The sequence below is a fragment of the Aotus nancymaae genome, unplaced genomic scaffold (genome assembly GCF_030222135.1).
Source record: "Aotus nancymaae isolate 86718 unplaced genomic scaffold, 86718_ANA_hifiasm-v0.15.2.pri h1tg000002l, whole genome shotgun sequence".
In the NCBI taxonomy this organism is placed as follows: domain Eukaryota; kingdom Metazoa; phylum Chordata; class Mammalia; order Primates; family Aotidae; genus Aotus; species Aotus nancymaae.
In genome coordinates this window covers 63,295,735-63,315,609 of record NW_026988413.1, presented here as the reverse complement: position 1 = coordinate 63,315,609, position 19,875 = coordinate 63,295,735, and the positions used below count along the sequence as shown (strand labels likewise).

General features: G+C 35.0%; 1 protein-coding gene and 1 pseudogene across 3 annotated transcripts in view; one reads left to right on the top strand and one right to left on the bottom strand.

The window, feature by feature from the left end:
• SEMA3D (semaphorin 3D) overlaps window positions 1–19,875 on the top strand; it is a 202,114-nt gene that overhangs the window by 54,825 nt on the left and 127,414 nt on the right. For all 3 annotated transcript variants that reach the window (XM_012461247.3, XM_064375140.1, XM_064375150.1), the window contains one exon: window positions 7,553–7,743. In XM_012461247.3, coding sequence (XP_012316670.1) covers window positions 7,593–7,743 — 151 coding nt within the window. In that variant the 5' untranslated portion in view covers window positions 7,553–7,592. The remainder of the gene's footprint in view (window positions 1–7,552; window positions 7,744–19,875) is intronic.
• On the bottom strand, window positions 5,507–5,996 carry LOC110568994 (ATP synthase subunit d, mitochondrial-like; annotated as a pseudogene).

Genomic DNA, 19,875 nt, shown 5'->3' with positions numbered 1-19,875 from the left:
AGGGGTTCTTTTCTTCCTTTCCCCAACCTACACACACACACACGCACACACACACGCACACACACACTTGAGAAAGAATCCTAAATCTAAGTGTTCTAGATTTTCATGCATGAAGACATATATTTTAATTATTGCTCCGTGCAAAGAAGCTATTTTTTCACACTAATAGTACCTTTTCCTGCCTAATCCTTTTGGAACAAATGCATATGAATAAATAAGGCAAATCAATGAAGTTCACACATAAAATTTTATATATCTTACTCCTCAAATAAATTTTTTGATGAGTTACCATCCATCTAATAAGTTCTGGACTCTTTTTGTTCCTTAGGGAAATGGCACAAGGCCTTCTTGATTGTTAGATTAGCATTTGGATCTCTGATTTAGTGAAACAGTGTGTAAAAATCTCTCATAATCAGAACACTCCCTATTGGCTCCACATCTGAAGATCCCCAAGAGTGCTGTTTGTATCAGGGAACATCTGGAATAGATTATATGCAGTTAATTGGCTCCAGGTCAAGCTTGTTACAGACAGTAGCATGCAGTATAACCTAGGCAATTCACTAAATCCACCCACTTTAGGTTAAATCACACCTACTTCTCTCTATAATTCCTCCCAGATGCACAACACACACACATCTGTGCACACAACCCACACACACACACACACACAAGAAGGCAGCAAAATATCAATAGAGTAGGGAAGAGATTGTTGGCAAGACATTTAACCCATAAATTATCTCAATTAAAAGATTAACTATTGAATTTATAGGATTGTTGGGAAGAAAAACAAAGAATCAGGACCAACAGATTGTAGGGCTTGACTGTTTTATAGTAGAAAAATATATAAAGGTTTTAATTTTAAGTTCCAGCAGTTTCAGGATTTTCGCTTTATTTTGTTCCTCCAAGTACAGGTTCAGCACACATAGGTACTTCTCAGAATGTCTTAGTAGTAAGGAAAGCAGTGCTTTGATTTTTAACTTATTTAACAATATTAATGAGTTGGGTTACAAGGAACAGTATGACTACTGTTCATTGAAAACCAAAACATCAATCTTCTTAACTTACGATGTTAGAGGCACAGGGCATGTCTTAGCGATTAATGACCAGTTGGAGGAGTAGATATCTCAATGCATAGCCAGGGGCCATTAACCCCAACTAGTCATTAATTCCCAGGAAATGTCCTGCACTGAGGTCATTATTGCTAATAAAATGCACATATGGAAAGTTCTCTCTCTTTTGCCTATGTATATAAACATACATTCACATTGCATGCATTGTTACATGTCATAAAAAAGAACTATTTCACATGTTCAGAAGCTCAAAAAAACTAAGTGTAATGAGAAATTTAATATACTCAGTCTCTACATTCATTTTACCTTTCACTTTTTTCAGGGGGTATGGGTAGGAGGGAGAATACATGTTTGTATGCCAAGGCTGTGAGTCTGCTGCAATTAGATATCAGTGTTCTGCTAATAATGTGAATACAGGAAAGAATGGAAGGAACAAGGTGATGGGATTAGAGAAGCATTGATGAATGTGGGTGGAACAGCATGCATGATCAATACCAAAAAGCAGTACGGAGTGACCACATGCACTGTTTTGAGTCATAGTATATTAGGTACGAGAACATGCTTGAGGCAAATTTAAGAGTTAACTCAAGATTCTCTTCGGTGTCCTTCTCTTCTATGCCACTGAATTATGCCACACTCTTCTTCTCCTCATAGTCATATAACCAAGTCTGTCACGCTGCCTGCCTCACTGCTCAGGAGTCCTTAACAGAGCATCACTGTTTCCTGGAACTGTCTCTGTTTGCTTTTCCATTCTTTCTCTGTCCTCCATGAAAGTATAATTGTCTTGTTTAAGCCTATACGATACTTCTTCTAGGTGTCTTACATAGCATATCATAAATGTCTCTATTTAGATTTATTTTATGGCACTTTATTTGTGTATAATCAACCATTCCCTTCAGAAAAATAATCTTATTCATTTCCTCACCTTATAAATTGTCAGCGTTTAGATATGACGCCAATGACTGATAAGAATACATATAAGTAAATATATATTAGATATATTCAAAAACCATCAGAAGTTATGTAAATATATCTATATTAACATATAAGTATTTAAAACTTGTGTTGGAATTTGTATAAAAGCAGCAAGTTTTTTTTTTGTAGTGTCTCCTTTTATTTTTTTTATTTTTATTTTTTTGAAAGAAACAAAGAAAGAGAAAGAGAAAGGGGGAGAGAGAACAGGAGTCTTGCTCTATTGCCCAGGCTGGAATGCAATCTAAAAATAGGTATTAAAAACCTCTTTTATGCTGATAATTGTGCTTAACAATGGAGACAGGAAGGAATAAGAGAAGAAAATAACAAACAAACAGCCAACCAATATTTCATTTAAGTCTGTGGAATGCTATGCAAATGCTAAAAAGTGATTTACTTCCAATTATGTAGTCACTTTCAAAATAGGTGTAATATGATACTGAGAAAAATGTATGTTCTGTGGACCTGGGGTGAAGAATTCTATAAATATTCACTGAGTTTACTTGTTCCAGGTCTGAGTTCTAATCATAGATGTCCCTATTAATTTTCTATCTCGTTGATCTGTCGAATATTAACAATATGGTGTCAAAGTCTCCCGCTATTATTGTCCGGGAGTCCAAATCTCTTTATAAGTCATTAAGAACTTGTCTTATGCATCTGGGTGCTCCTATATTGGGTGCATATATATTTATGATCATTGACTCCTGTTGTTGCATTGATCCTTTTACCATTATGTAATGTCCTTCTTTGTTTCTTTTAGTCTTTGTTACTATTAAAGTCTATTTTGTCAGAGACTAAAGTTACAACTTCTGTTTTTTTTTTTTTTTTTTTTTGCTCTCCGTTTGATTGGTGAATCTTCCTCCAATCCTTTATTTTAAGTCTTTGTGTGTCCTTGCTTATGAGATGGATCTGGATACAGTGTACTGATGGGTTTTGACTTTTTATTCAATTTGCCTGTCTGTGTCTTTGATTGGGGCATTTAATCCATTTAAATTTAGGATTAATATTGATATTTGTGAGTTTAATATTGTCATTTAATGCTATCTGGCTATTCTGCCCATTAGTTGATATAGATTCTTCATTATGGAGATACTCTACCTTTTGATATTTTTTTGGGATGACTGATACTGGTTGTTCCTTTCTGTGTGTAATGCTTCTTTCAGAAGCTCTTGTAAAGCAGGCCTGGTGGTGATGAAATCTCTGAGTGCTTGCTTGTTCATGAAAAATTTTATTTTTCCTTCATTTATGAAGCTTAGTTTGGCTGGATATGAGATTCTGGGTTGCAAATTCTTTTCTTTGAGGATATTGAATATTGACCCCCACTCTCTTCTAGTTTGTAGGGTTTCTGCTGAGAGATCTGCTGTGAGTCTGATAGGCTTCCCTTTATGGATAACCTGACCTTTCTCTCTAGCTGCCCTTAGAATTTTCTCCTTTATTTCAACCCTGGTGAATATAACAATTATGTGTGTTGGGGTTGCTCTACTTGAGGAATATCTTTGTGGTGTTCTCTGTATTACCTGGAGTTGACTATTGTCCTGCCTTGCTAGGTTAGGAAAGTTAATATCCTGAAGAATATTTTCCAATTTGGATTCATTCTCTTCATGACATTCAGGTACACCTATCAAACATAAATTAGGTCTTTTCACATAGTCCCATATTTCTTGGAGACTTTGCTCATTCCTTTTTACTCTTTCTTCTCTAATCTTGTCTTCTCTTTTCATTTCATTCAGTTGATCTTTGACCTCTGATATCCTTTCTTCTCCTTGATCAATTCGACTGTTGAAACCTGTGCATACTTCGCGGAGTTCTCATATTGTATTCTTCAGCTCCATTAATTCACTTATATTCCTCTCTAAATTGTCTATTCTCATTAGGATTTCGTCAAACATTTTTCAAAGGTTCTTAGTTTCTTCATGTTGGGCTAGAACATGTTCTTTTAACTCAGAAGTTTCTTATTATCCACCTTCTGAAGCCTAATTCTGTTATCGGAACGCACTCGTTCTCCATCAGGCCTTGTTCCCCTGATGATGAGGAACTGTGATCCCCTGTAGAGGGAGAGGCATTCTGATTTTGAGTATTCTCAGCCTTTTTACGCTGGTTTCTTCCCATCATTGTAAATTTATCCACCTGTGGTCTTTGTAATTACCGGCTTTCAAATTAGGTCTCTAAGTGGACGTCAAACTTGTTGACTCCCAGTGCCGGAATCTGAGCAACCCACTGCGCTGGCTAAAACAGCGGCATTAAGATTCGTGGTGCTTTTCTGCCCGGGAATCTCTGGTCTGGCTTTCCTCTTGAGTCCCTCTTTCAATCAGCTGAATGGGTGACTCTGCCTTCCTGGAGCTCCAAACGTTGACCAGAAGGGGACCCAGTCCCATTTACTCTGCACCAAGAACCACCGTGCCAGCCACAAGAGTCGTGCTGGTGACCCATGGGGCTCCTCTACTGGGAATCTCCTGGTCCGTGAGCAACAAAAATTTGTCTGAAAGGGTGGCGTCCTCTTGTTCTCTGCACTTTCACTGGGAGCTACAATCCTGAGCTGCTAGCAATTGACCATCTTGGATCTCTCCCCACCAAAAGCAGCAAGTTTTTAAGGAGAATCTGTAAGTCAAAGAATAGTGGTATAAATGACAAACTAACAAGTTGCAAGAATGCATTGAGATTGAATGATTCAAAACTTATATATTCAAATATAATCTGATAATTTTTTTCTGTAGATCAGCTAAAGTGACTGTTTTGTGGCCATAGCATTAATGTATTCCAACTGGTATTGAAATAATATAATTTTTAGGACTTTATGTTATTAAAAAATGATTTATTAAAATATGCATAATTGAAATTTTTAAAACTAAAATTTTCATAAAGTGCTGCTGATGGTATAGTTTTTTTGGTCAGAAAGACATTTCTTTTTGTCCCTCAAATTTTATCTAATTAGGTGGAACCTTCAGGAAATGTCAGTTAAATGCAAATAAAATAAAATATGTGATATTTGTTTTATATAATAAAACGTAATTGAAAGACTGTCTAAATCAACTTGATTATTTGCATATGTAGTAACTGTAAAAGCAGAATTCAATGTTGATAGATTATATACAAAGAATAATTAGTACTTCTTATAGGTATCTGAGTGTAATAAAAATAATTTATTAAGCATTTAAGATTAACATTTCATGAAGAAATTCAACATAAAATTTAAAGTCTATCCTTAAATATTTATCATGTATAAAAATAATACAGATCAAAATTTGATTTTATTTCACTTCCCAAGACTTAACTACTGAGATTTAAGGCAACTGAAAACTTAATATTCAAAGTCTGGGAGACAATTTAGTACAGTGAAGAGCTGATCTCACTTAAGAAAAATTAATCCTTTATTAGGCCTTCTCTCTTTTTGTTTTAACTGTTTATTTATTTTTATTTTTAATGTCCAGAATGTGTAATATAAGTGCTGGAGCCTCCTCCTGGACTCAGTTATATAAATTCTCAATTGGTTGGTGAGGCCAATAGGGATATTTTGCTTGTCTAATTTGGTTTCTGGGAAAGCTTCATTCAAGTCCTCAATGGTTATCTGTTCAAATGGAATTAAGTTCTTGATCTTCTCCATCTGTTTCTCCTATTCTGCAATCCTGGCCTTTGAGAGAGGCACCCACTTAGCACAAGACTTCACATCTTCTTTTTCTACAGCATCCACCTGGGCAATATATTATCCTCTGGTACAGGAATCTTAAGGGCATTAAACTTCTTCTCAAAGTCATCCTCCAAGCCTGCTTTGGCCACATTGGCCTTGTAGTAAGCCCAGTTGATAACTGGTGGATTCTCAGGTAAAGTAGCCAACCTGGAGGTGAGGGTCTCATTGCAGGATTTCAGGGAATTAGCAATGGCCTTTTGGTTTTGGGGTATGATCTCCCCAGAAGCTATCCAGTCAGTGGTTTTTAGAGCAAGTTTTTGCCCAGCCATCTTGGGATCCTTCACTGACCCCAGCTGCCCAAAGTCCATAGCAGCTAGGCCTTCTCTTAAAACTAAACCGTCACTTTGGGAGGCCAAGTCGGGTGGATCACAAGGTCAAGAGATCGAGACCATCCTGGTCAACATGGTGAAACCCCGTCTCTACTAAAAATACAAAAAATTAGCTGGGCATGGTGGCGCGTGCCTGTAATCCCAGCTACTCAGGAGGCTGAGGCAGGAGAATTGCCTGAACCCAGGAGGCGGAGGTTGCGGTGAGCCAAGATCACACCATTGCACTCCAGCCTGGGTAACAAGAGTGAAACTCCATCTCAAAAAAAAAAACAAACTAAACTGTATAGGCATACAATATTTATTTTCAATATTGACTAATTAGAAAAGTACTTAAAGTCTAATACTTTTTTATTATGACCTAAGCTATCACCAAGAAATCTATCATCAAAGAAATTATTGATTCTGTGGCCTATTTCCTAGTAAGACAGTAGGAAGTTAATTAACATGGAAGAGAAGTTGAAGACGCTAGCAGAAGTTGATGTTCACTAGATTCTACCACAATGCAAAGCACTGGAAGACTTAGGTGTGAAAAAAGCAGAGTCTAGCTAAAGTTCTGATCATGTGTTGATTTCATCCATCTCTTACTTGCCATGTAACCCTGGAAGAATTATTTAACTCTGTACCTCAATTTTGTTTCATCGGTGAAATGAGATAAATAATTACCCACCCTTTATGACTGTTTTTAAATTAAATCATTTAATCTATATAAAGCACTTTTTAAAAAAAAGTTTTGGGTATGTATAAATGGTCAATAAATATGATTGTAACTTTTATTGCCAGACTTAGTTTGGAATACATGTTTTGATTTACTCTACATCTTATGGAAAACAACCGAGTCAGCTTATTTATGGCTACCCAGTTAATTACCACCTCCTCCCTCTTATAAACCCTTATATTTTATAATTTGTTTTTCTATCGAGTACTCCCTAGTATGGAATAATACAAGGTTCAGGTAAGACTGCATTGTTCCAGGCCTAACATCTATACTAGGGCCCAGAGAAAGTTGAATTTAGCTTCTCACATTTAAGTGGAATTTTAAAATGTCTCTTAACTCAGAAACAAGACAACTTGTCTCAGTATGACAGCTTTTGTCTGTTTTAGTTGGCGTATCTTTTTATTTGGGGATGATACGGGGCAAGTGTAGGCTTCTACCAGTGAAAGTGTTCTCATCTGATCAAAGAATTCAAGTTATGGAAAAAGTTGGTTCTTCAGATATTTGCTTAAACAAAACACAAAAACAACTATAGTCAAGGAAAAAATGTTAAATAACAAAATAGTTTAAATTCTAGTGGTGCATTTATTTCTACATCTGAGCAAAGCCTGTCCTTAATTTTAGTCCCCAGTTCTGATTCATTTCTGCTGCAACTATTATGTAGAGCAAAAAATGAGAGATGGAAACATTATTTTTAAAAATCTATCTACATTCAGAAAATTATAATTTACTAATTTAAGAAAAATCTGCCAACTGCTAACAAGATTTTTTTAAATTTTTTTAGATTAAATTAACGCTGTTTGAAAGCAAACACTGTTTTCACCATGAATGCTAATAAAGATGAGAGACTGAAGGCCAGAAGCCAAGATTTTCACCTTTTCCATGCTTTGATGATGCTAAGCATGACCATGCTGTTTCTTCCTGTCATTGGCACTTCTAAGCAAAATATTCCAAGACTCAAGCTAACCTACAAAGGTAAATATATAAATATTTTCCAAATTGTTTATTACGACTTTTAAATGTCTTTTTTGATTGCTTTTTTTCTATTTAGAAAATCATATTGACTTCTGTGAAATGTTTGTAGTGTTGGCATCAGTTCATAAAAATAGAATTATAGAAAACAAAGCCCAATTATTTATTTTTGTGAGTGAAAAGATGCTAAAGCTATTCAAGTACCCTTTCAGCCCACTATTTATAATAATCAATTTGATCTGCAAGAGGTAATCAGTTTTGTATTAAAACAAATACATCCCTAAAAGTAGAAAAATTTTAACTAATTTCACATAACTCTTACAAATTAGTTTCTTCCTAGTTAGAGCATATTTTTAAAAACACAGTAAGATATTTTCCAAAAGAATTTAACACAGCAGGATAGCTTCAAGTTCTCAACTATATATATATTTTATAATAGAAAAAGACAATGTGAAAGGTTTAAAATATAAACAGATGAAAAACTTTGCCAAGAAACAAAATCTGCTAAGCTAGTTGTTTTTAAATGTTTGATATAAAAGCAAAGTTTATGCGAATTATGCTTGGTCACCTTTGTGTGTGTCTGTGTCCAGTTTCATGCCCAAAGGTTTTTTACTTTGGTTTTCCTTCATGATGTACTCTGGTCTTTATTAATACCTCATGAAACAAAAGGGATATACAGAGAATCAGACTTCTTTATTCTGAATGTGATAGGCAAAAACTATACTGGCAATTTGAATATATCTTTAAGATGATATTTTATAGACAAAATACCAATAATAAAAGAAAATTGGATGTCAAATCTAAATAAGAGTAAGTTGAATTAGGACATTATATCCATTACAAATATTATATGCTGGTATTTGTTAAGAATTTATATGTCATGTACTAAAAAATTAATTTATATATTTTTGAGTTTTTGTGTGTTTTTATGTATCAAACTCATTTAAATTGAAAGATTTTTTTTGATAACCTAAGATGTTTTTATCTGGGAAAATTGATTACATTATGAAATATAATTTATTGATGTCTTTTTATCAATGATTAAAACCTTTTTTTTTGAGATAAAGTCTCACTCTGTTGCCCAGACTGGAAGGCAAGGCATGATCTCAGCTCACTGCAGCCTCCTCCTCCCAGTTTCAAGCGATTATCCCACCTCAACTTCCCGAGTAGCTGGGATTACAGGTGCCTGCCACCACGTTTGGCTAATTTTTGTATTTTTAATAGAGACAGGGTTTAACCATGTTGGCCAGGTGGTCTCAAACTCCTAAACTCAAATGATCCGCCCACCTTGGCCTCCCAAAGTGCTAGAATTACAGGCATTAGCCACCATGCCTGGCAATAATCAATAACTAAAACCTGTGTTAAGTGTCATCCATTTCTTAATTACAGATATATTCAATATTCTGTCATTCCCCTATAATTATCTTAGTTTCAAATGAACATTACCAGTTATGATAAGGTTTAGACTCTAAATAAAAGACACAGTCAAGGCTTTTAACCAGTTCAGTGTAAATAGTACCGAATTATACCTCCTGCCATAAACAACTATTCAACTAGATAAACTACATGAAGCAACTATTCTTAAACATTGAGCAATAGGCAGCAAAGATGAAAGAAAGAGGCCACCAGTGGTGCATGCCTATAATGCCAGCTATTCAAGAGGCTGAAGCAAGAGGATCGCTTGAGCCCAGGAGTTTAACTTCAATGACTAGGATTGCATCACTAAGCAAGACCCTATCTCTAAAAAAAAAAATAAATAAATAAATAAAAAAAATCCACTTAATGGTGGGACTCCAAAAGGGTTTGGGCAAATGGGAATTTGTGAGCTGAGTTGAGATATTGAGCTGAAATTTTGAAGGTCAGAGAGTGCTGAATGATATAGGAGTTCTGCCCACTCAGAATTTTAAAACTTCACTAAAACATGGGGCACTCAGGTGACATACTGCAAGGGTCGCTTTTTTAACTTTTAAGTTCAAGGGTGCATGCCCAGGTTTGTTACATGGGTAAGTTGTGTCATGGATTTTTGTTGTGCAGATTATTTCATCAACCAGGTATCAAGCCTAGTACCCATTAGTTACTTTTTAAATCCTCTCCCTCCTCCCGTCCTCCACCCTCTGATAGTCTCCATCTATGTGACCAGGTGTTGTCATCAGTTAGTTCCCACTTATAAGCGAGAACATGTGGTATTTCATTGTCTTTTCCTACATTAGTTTGCTAAGGATAATGACCTCCAGCTCTATCCTAGTCCCTGCAAAGGATATGATCTCATTTTTTATGGCTGCATAGTATTCCAGGGTATATAAGTACCACGTTTTCTTTGTTCAGTCTATCACTGATGGGCATTTAGGTTGATTCCATGACTTTGCTAATGTTAATAGTGCTGCAATGAACATACAAATGCATGTGTCTTTATAACAGAATGACATATGTTGGGGGTATATGCCCACTAATGGAATTGCTAGGTCTAATGGTATTTCTGCCTTTAGATCTTCAATGAATTGCAAAACTGTCTTCCACGGTGGTTGAACTAATTTACACTCCCACCAACAGTGTATAAGCATTTCGTTTTCTCCACAACCTTGCCAGCAACTGTTATTTTTAACCTTTTAACAATAGCAATTCTGACTAGTGTGAGATGGTATCTTGTTGTGGTTTTGATTTGTATTTCTGTAATGATCAGTGATGTTGAGCTTTTTTTCACATAATTGTTGGCCACATGTGTGTGTTCTTTTGAAAAGTGTCTGTTTATGTCCTTTGCCCACTTTTAGTGGGGTTGTTTATTTAAAACTATGAAAACTCTGGAAGACAACCTAGGCAATACCATTCAGCACATAGGCATGAGCAAAGATTTCATGATGAAGATGCCAAAAGCAATTCCAATGAAAGCAAAAATTGACAAATGGGATCTAATTAAACTAAAGAGCATCTGAACAGCAAAATAAACTATCAACATACAGTTGACAGTGAATAAACAGGCTTGAGTCAACAGACAACCAACAGAATCAGAGAAAATTGTTACGAAGTATGCATCTGACAAAGATCTATCATAAAGCATCTATGAAGACCTTAAACAAATTTACAAGGCTCACATTGTAAGAGCTCAGCTGTTCTATTCCTACTGTAACGGATACTTTAGTCCTCTCTTTAAAAACATGAAAATAAGCCTCAAAAGGATCGAACTGATCTTCCAGTAAACTCAAATATCTGCCAGAAAGAAAAATCTCAACAATTTTTAAAGTAAGAAAACCCAAGTCAACCCTATCCTCATCAATTTAGTGTCCATAATGTCCAGATACAATAAAAATTACTAGGCATGCAAAGAAACAGAAAAATTTAACAATAATAAGAAAACATACAGTTTATGGAAGGCAAATCTGAGTTGATGCAGATGTTCACATTAGAAGACAAAGACTTCAAAATCACTATTATAAATAAGTTCAAGAATGTAAAATAAAATGGTATCAAAAGGAATAAGCAGATATGGAATCTCAACAGGGAATTGAAATGTATAAAAAATTAAATGAAAACTCTAGTAATGAAAATTACATCTGAAATTAAAAATTTACTGCAAGAATTACAGATTGGAGATAGCAGAAGAACATTCAGTAAACCTAAAGAGAGAGAAATAGGAATCATCCAATATAAAGAACGCTTGAGTTTTTTACGTATCAATTTAAAATACATTCCATTAAACCAAAGCCATATCTAGAAAGCTCTTTTGTATTCCTTATGCTCTTTGTGTGACTATCATGGAATATCTTTAAATTCTTAGAAGCTCTATTGTTTAAAAAAAAATTTTTTTTTGAGACTCTTGCTCCATCTCCCATGCTGGAGTACAGTGGCAAGATCTTGGCTCACTGCAGCCGTGGCCTCCTAGCCTCAACTAATCCCCCCACCTCAGCCTCCTGAGTGGCTGGGACTACGAGCATGAGTCCTCCGGCATGGCTAATTTTTGTATTTTTTGTAGAGACGGTATTTCACCATGTTGCTCAGGTTGATCTCCTGGGCTCAAGCAATCTGCCTGCCTCAGCCTCCCAAAATGCTGGGATTATAGGAGTGAGCCACCTTACTTGGCCAAAAGATAATCTTTAAAGCCACGGATTTTAGGTTTTGTTACATCAGTGCCCATTTCTAAAACCAAAGTGTAATTTGGATAACTGTTGCTGTATAACAAGCCATCATAAAACTAATTGCATTAATAAAACAACAATTACCATATCTATCAGTTTTTCTGGGTCAAGAATTTGGAAAGGCTTAGCTGGGTGATTCTGGTTTGTACTCTTTAATGGAGTTGTAATCAACAATTGCTGGAATTTTAACAGTAAGAATCTGGCTGGCATGTCTCCCTTTATGTAACCTCAGGTTTCTCTGAGGGATTCTTTTCACATGGGTAGTTTGGGCTTGTTCAGGGCCTCAAGTGCATATGAAAACAAACAAAGATGAAATTGCATTACGTTTTTATACCTAGCTTTAGAAGTTATATGTAATTAGTTCCAGAGTATTTTATTGGTTGAAATGTGAGAAAGCCTCACTAAGTTTTAAAAGGAGAGCACAAAGATTGTGCTTCTCAGTGATAGTAGTGTCAAAGTCACATATGTAAGGAGCTATGGCATGGGAGGTATTGTGGATATCACTATAAAACACAATCAGCCACAACTAAACTTTATATAATCTTCTCCTTTTTATAAAAGAGACTTATGCAAATCTGTGTGGAAGGCAAATGGTGCAGGAACAACTTGATATCAACATGGAAAAAAATGAACTTCAATCTTTACTCCATATCATACATAAAAATGATTCAAAATGGATCATAGACCAAAAAGTGAAAGCTGAAATTCTAAAGCTTCTAGAATATAACATGGAATAATATATTTGGAACCTCAGAGTAAGCAAAAATATCTTAGGACACAAAAACAAATTTCCATAAATACTTTTTAAACTAGATTTTCAGCAAAAGTAAGACAAAATCTGTTTACCAATGCCATCATTAAGAAGAGGAATAGGGAAGCTACAAAATATTCACAAAACATATCCGAGCAAAGACTTGAATACAGAATACATACATGCATACATACATATATATAAAATAATTTATATGTATATACATCCATGTATTTATATATGTATGTAAATATATAAATACACATGTGTATACATGTTTATAAATATACACATATATTAAAATTGTTTATATATATATCTTTATTTGAAACAATAAAAAAATAAGTTTATATAGGGTAAAATGCTTATTCAGACACTTCACAAACATAGACATGGCCAATAAACACATACAAATACTGGACCTCATAAGTCATTGGGTAAATACAAATTAATATTACAATGAAATACTCTTACGTATCTGTTGGAATAACTAAAAACATGAAACACAGACTAGATCAAACATTGGCAAATCTGTGGAACAATTTGAGCTCACAAGCACTGCTAATGAGAGAGATGGAAAAATTTTTGGCAGTTTCTTATACTATTAAATATGCACTTACCATTCGTTTGAAGCTCCAGAACAGGTAAAACTAATCAATGGTTTAAAAATATTAGAACAGTTGTCTTTCTTGTGGGGAGCAGAGAGGATTGACTGAGAGGGGCATGAGAGGAAATTTTCTGGGAGTATCGAAGTATTTTCTATCTTGATAGGGATGTTGAATACCCAAGTGTACAGATGTGTCAAAACTCATTAAGTTGCATAAGGTCTGTCCATTTGCCTATATATAAAATTGCCTAAACAAGAAAAGGAGTAGAAAGCAAATATCAAAAGCCAAACAATTAAAAAAGGATATGGAAAGTTTGAACTAAAGGAATTGAAGACATACAAAGGGAAACTCTGGTTTCTTACAGTGAATATCACAAAAACTGCATTGACAAATGTGGATAATGCAAAAAAAAATCACACTTGCAAATAAATTTTAATAATGGATAATATTCACTGAAGATTCATAATGAACAAAACATTGGCATAAGGATTGTATGTGAATTATCTCATTCCCATGCTGTGAGATGGGTATTATCATCCCTTTCCTATGTATAAGAAATTGAGCAATTTGCCAAGGTCACAAATTTAGTTGATGGCTCAACTCCTGGATCAATCCCAGGGTACTTAGAGCCTGAGATTCTAACCCTGCCTCTCTCACTGTAAACATAAGTATTTCTTTCCTGAGGCACTTACCTGTCATAGTGAATAAATTTACAGAAGCATCATGTAGATATTTGACTGAAACTGATTATGTGATTTTCAATTGTCAACATTAAATGGGGTTGAAGAAGATTACATGTACTCTTTAAAATCACTGGGAAGTCAAAAGAGATTATTTGATTTTTGCGGGATTTTATGCCCTTTGCTAAACTTACTTTTTTAAAGTAGATTGTGATAACTTGTCTTCATAATCAAATTTCATAGAAGAGTGATTCTCAATATTAACTCAAATGTATAAATTATCATCTGAAACTAATAGCTTGTGTTAATGTATGTTTTTGGCCTTAGAGCCAACTCTATAAGAATTAATAATCTTCTTTTACTTATCTTTCTCTAAATTTTCATTCCTTCAGCACCTTGTTCTTATATATAAGGAGAATTGATTCATTTCTCTTAGATTAAATGCAAAAAGGTTTACTCTTTTGATGCTTCTTTTATTCAGTATTTGTTTCAAATTTATAATTTTTTCAGATGTTTTACAATGTCTACATATCAAAGGCTGGTAATCAGTAGCAGAGACTGAATGCAGGACAGAAATCCTAGATATCTCCCAACACACCCTCAGCACACACGTCCCAACCAGCTCACCAACACTCCTAGGTTGTATGCTAATAATAGAGTAGTCAGCTTTGCTAAGAGAATTATTGATAATCCTTTCCTGCTCACAACACGTGTCTTCTCAACCATTTTATGGAATGCAGGGTCTTCATTTTAGAAATCATCAGTTGTGCAACACTATGAAGCATATATTTCCCATTCACTTCCAAGAATTTCAAGTTTTTCTATCCACCTCTTCTTTATAAAGTCAAGTACTTTAGAAGGAAGGTAGCTCAAATCCTGACATACCACCTTGTAAAAGTTGCCTATTCCTGAATTTTAAAAAGCTGTGACACAAAAATTACTGTTAATTTTGTGTTACGGTGGGGAAAATTGCTTATCTACCACATTCCTGCTTCTGAGATAAGAATCACAACATCGCGTTGGCATTTTCTGTTTTTCTCTCGTGACCACTTATTGACTTGAGATCAGCTGGTACTATCGTTTGCTTAGACAGTATTGAGAGTCTGAAATGCTGTGCTTGCACACTGACACACTGGTATTAAGTGAGGTTAAAAATAATCAGCCAAAATAAAAAAAATTGATTTTGGTTTTAAAAATAATTAACTTTTATGAACATAAAATCAGCTTTGCTTTTCATAATTCATGACCTCTCATTTTAAACCAAAGATGCAGGCAATATCTCTAGTAGTAGAGTTAGCTGCTTGGAAAAGCTGCAAGGTAATATGGAGGAATTATTTTTTTCTTTTTCTTTTCCTTTTTTTTTTTTTTTTTTGAGATGGAGTCTCACTCTGTTGCCAGGCTGGAGTTCAGTGGTGCAATCAGTTCACTGCAACCTCTGCCTCTGGGTTCAAGCAATTCTCCTGCCTCAGCCTCCTGGGTAGCTGGCACTACAGGCGTGTGCTACCACGCCCAGCTAATTTTTATATTTTTCGTAAAGATGGGGTTTCACCATGTTGGTCAGGCTGGTCTCAATCTCTTGATCTCGTGATCTGCCCGCCTTGGCCCACCTTGGCCTCCCAAAGTGCTGGGATTACAGGCCTGAGCCACCAGCCTATTGAAGGATTCTTTAAAGGATTTCTTAAGAACAATACAGTTGTAACAACCATTTTATCCAAAGAATGCTCTTTAATAAAGACTTAGCTTAAAACCTCTGAATCCATAGGAGCTTGCTTCTTTGGTTCTATTGTTGTACAAAGAAATTTCCCTTCAGTTCATGTTGTGAATTCTTGCATATTTATGCCTACCGATATTTTTTCTTGTATAATAAGTAAGGAATCATGGAGGTCAGAATGCTCTATATTTCCAGATTTCATATTATATGATTATTACATAAATATTGCCCTGCAAATTGGGCTTCTCAATAGTGACTTCTACAGCTTATGCTGCAATTGTAAAAATAATTTTTGAGAGATGATCTTCTTAAATTGGACAACAATGTAAATATTTTCTATCTCACAATCATCACTAAGGACTTTGAATGTGTTGGGGATATTTATACTCAGAAATCACTGGTGTCTGTAACATTATTTGTTTGGAAAACGCCAGAAGATGAGATAAGTGTAAGTCATCAGCAAGGAAAATAACTCATTGAATAATTACCATATATTCACCCATTCTACAAATATGTAATAAGGAATCACTATTTACCAGGCATTTGTTTTAGATAAAAGTCACTGTCTCATTTGAACTTATTTTTCAGTTAGGGAGACAAACAGTAAACAAGGAAACAAATAGGTGAATATTATTTCAAATAATAGGTTATAGGTCCTATTGAAACTACAAAGCCGGAGAATGACTGGGCCCAGCTACCCTATTCAGACTTTATCATGTGTAAGTGTCAACAATGTTTTCATACCCATTGTTTTCATACCTGTTTTATAGATAAGAAATATGAGGTTTAGAATCTAAATCTCCTACCCAAAAGCAAAAAGCTATTAAATAGTAGAAACAAGTTGTGTGCATGCATGTGTCTAGTTCAAGGCCCATGTTATTGTCAACTCACCATGCCCTTGAGGAAAACATTACATTTTCAAGAGCATAAATTCAAAATATAAAAAAAATAAGTTTTCACCATTGTATATTTGGCAGCAAACTATTTTCAATAACTTCTAATAGTAGTAATTACATTTTACATCTTCAAAATTTCTTACATGTGTTTTCAATGACAAGAAAAACTTCAAATTTTCCTTTTGAATTTTTATCTGCCTATTTTACAACTAGGGGTTAATTTACCTGATAGAATGGTTCTTTGTTTTGTTAGAATTTTCTAAAAAATGAGTGGGTAAGGCTATATATTTTTCTACATTTACAAATTATTTAGCTGTGAAATTTAGCATGTGTCTCAAGTAGAGATTTCAGTTATTTGACTCATCTAACTTGTTTGATTTGACTTGCCTAATAATATGTATGTTATCTGGATTCAGTATGATATAGCAGTGAATTGTTTAGCGAGAAAAAAGTGAGAATCACTATGGAGAAAGATGAATCAAGAAAGGGAGTGCAGTAGTTGTGGGAGTGTAGTAATCAAATATTGTGGTCAGGAAAGCACTCACTGAGAGAATGATTTTCACAAATGCTTAAGCAAGTCATGCAGATATCTGGAATATTTTTGCAGAAAGAACATCAAGTGCAAAGGCCCTGGAGTGAAAGTGTGTCTGGCATGTTTAAGGATCCTAAGATGGTATGGCTGAACAAACCGTGGGATAGGAGAAAGAAGAAATTGACGAAATAGTGAATTAACAGAAGGGAGGAGGGATTAGATCTACTGCTGGCATTTAGTCTGAGTATTATGGGATTCCACTGAAGAATTTCGAGCACAGTCTGACATGATCTGACTGTCAGAATAATAGAATCATTCTGATTTCTGTGCTGAGAATACACAGGTAGAAAGAGATAGAGAAATAGGGAGCCAAGTCTGAGGCTGTTGTAATAATCCATGTGAGAATTAATGGTCTGCAGTACAAAGTAATAGGAGTGGAGAGGCAGGAGAAGAGAATACTACAATATAGCCAACAGGATTTGCTGATGAACTGAATACAAAGTGAGAAAGAAGTTAAATGTGACTCCATGGTTTTTGTGGGTTTTTTTTTTTTTCCTGGTCTTCAGGTGGAGTTACTATTAATTAAAGTGGGAAATATTGTGGAAGAAGTAGTTTTGTGGAAAAAAGCATGTGGACATATTCTGTTTGAGAAGGCTATTAGATATCTAAGTGAGATGCCAAGGAGGCATTTGAGTACATATATAACCCTGAAGTTCACGGAGATGTCAATTGGAGACATGCATTTTGTCATTAACCTACAGACATTTTTAAATCTACAAGACTGTGAAATAATTAAGGGATGAAGGAGAATTCAAATAATTGACTTCTGCTATACTATCAAGTCAGGAGATTGGAGAAAGGAATAATTAACTACAAAGTGAACTGAAAACAAATGTCCACATATATAGGAGAAAAATTAGGAGTTATAGTATAGAAGATGTTAAACGAAAAAAGTAAAAGGCAAGAGATAATTGGTGGTGTCAAATTCAGCTAATGCGTCTAGAAAGATGACAAGTAAAAAGTAACATTAAATTTAAGTGAGCTGATTGTTGACTTTGATAAAAGCAGTGTCTGAGTATGCCAGCCAAAGCCTGATAAGGATGTATATTGACAGCATGGGACTGAAGACATTGACTATAGATAATTCTCTTAAGGATATTTTTGATAATTGTGACATAAGCATTAGCTGGAGGAGGAAAGAAATCGAGAGACTCTTTTAGAGGCAAGAAATAACAGCATATTTATCTTTTAATTGAAATAATCTAGGAGAAGAATAATTGATGATACAGGAGACATGCAGATAATCCCCCCATGGGAGCCCCTCCGTCTGCCCTCCTGCACACCAACAGGAGTGCTTCTCTTCAGCCTCTTTCCTTCCTCTGCTGCTTCCCCCAATCTTCACCTCCTTTTAGAAACTGACATCCCTCTCCTGTTTCTTCCATCCCCTTCATTCCTGACTAATAACATTTTCTTGTCTTTGTTCCTTCAATCTGTTCAAGTGTCCCTGTTTCTAAAAAATCCTTTTTAGAAGTGAGAGCCATCCTTCATTGTGCTAAATGCCCTATCTCCTTCCTCATTCATGACTAAAGTCCTTCAAAGAGGACTCCATTTACTTGAGCCCTGGTCTCCCTCAGCCCACTCTAATTGGCCTCTTCCCTCCTTTAGCAATGACCCTCTCTCCCTAACGTTGGCAGTAGCCTTCTATATGCTCAGTCTGAAGGTCTTCGTTAACTGTGGCTTGCAGACACCTTCTGCCTTGTCTCTCCTGGTTCTCCTCTCACCTCTCCCTTTGCTCCTTTTCCTCTTTCTTCTGCAGAATTTAGGTTTTCCCCCAAGGTTCTGTCTTTGGCCTTCCTATTTTCTCCCACCTCCCAGAGTGATCTCATTCATATTCATAGCTTCCATTACCACCTCTATGCTCAGTGTTTCCTGGGCAAAGACCCATATTTTCAGTTGCATACTAAATATATTCTCCTGAATTTTCCAAATGCATTTCAAAATCAGCTTATCCAAAATTATCCATATCTTCCCTCCAAAAAAAAAAAAAAGTATTGATGAGATTATTTTTTCTAAAAGCAGGGTATGTTTAGAACATGTATTAATAAAATTGGCTTATTTTGCATAATATATATATATATATTTGCAACTGTTGTCTAGAGGGGAAGCTAGGTTAAACATAAAAAAGAGTTCAAGAAGGAATATGTTTAAGTGTGATATAATGATACAGACCATAGGCATTATATATGTTTAGAAGATTAATATATAAATATTTGAAAACAAAAATCCAGAAAGATTAAATAATAACCCTAGGGTCACATAAGTAGATAATTTTTAAAAAAAACACTGATATTTGGATCTATGCCCACTGTTTTTTAGTTCAATAGTGTTTTTACTAATAATACAACTTACCTGTACACAACCCCTTTATTTAATAATAATTAAAATCTGTTTAACATTGCATATGGAACATAGTTCTAAACATTATTGGTCTTTGGAGCTTCACAGAGTGGTGGAAGTTACCCAATAATATAAAGTAATATATGATACAGTATTGCCATACAAACATACATGAAGCCTTCCTGAAATTAAGACGATAGATAAACTCACTAAGGGCTACAGTGATCATCTGTGAACTCCTAGCAGGTAAAAGAGAGTTAGGCTTTGAGGAACTTTGGTTGCACCTTTGTTTTTGCATAAATATGGGAATAACTTTAGAAAGGACATAGTTTATCTAAAGACACTTTTGGCTGGGATGAAGTCCAATCAACTATCTTTTGGTGGAAAACACTCTTTTTGAATAGATCTTGTATGCAATTGGTTTACTATT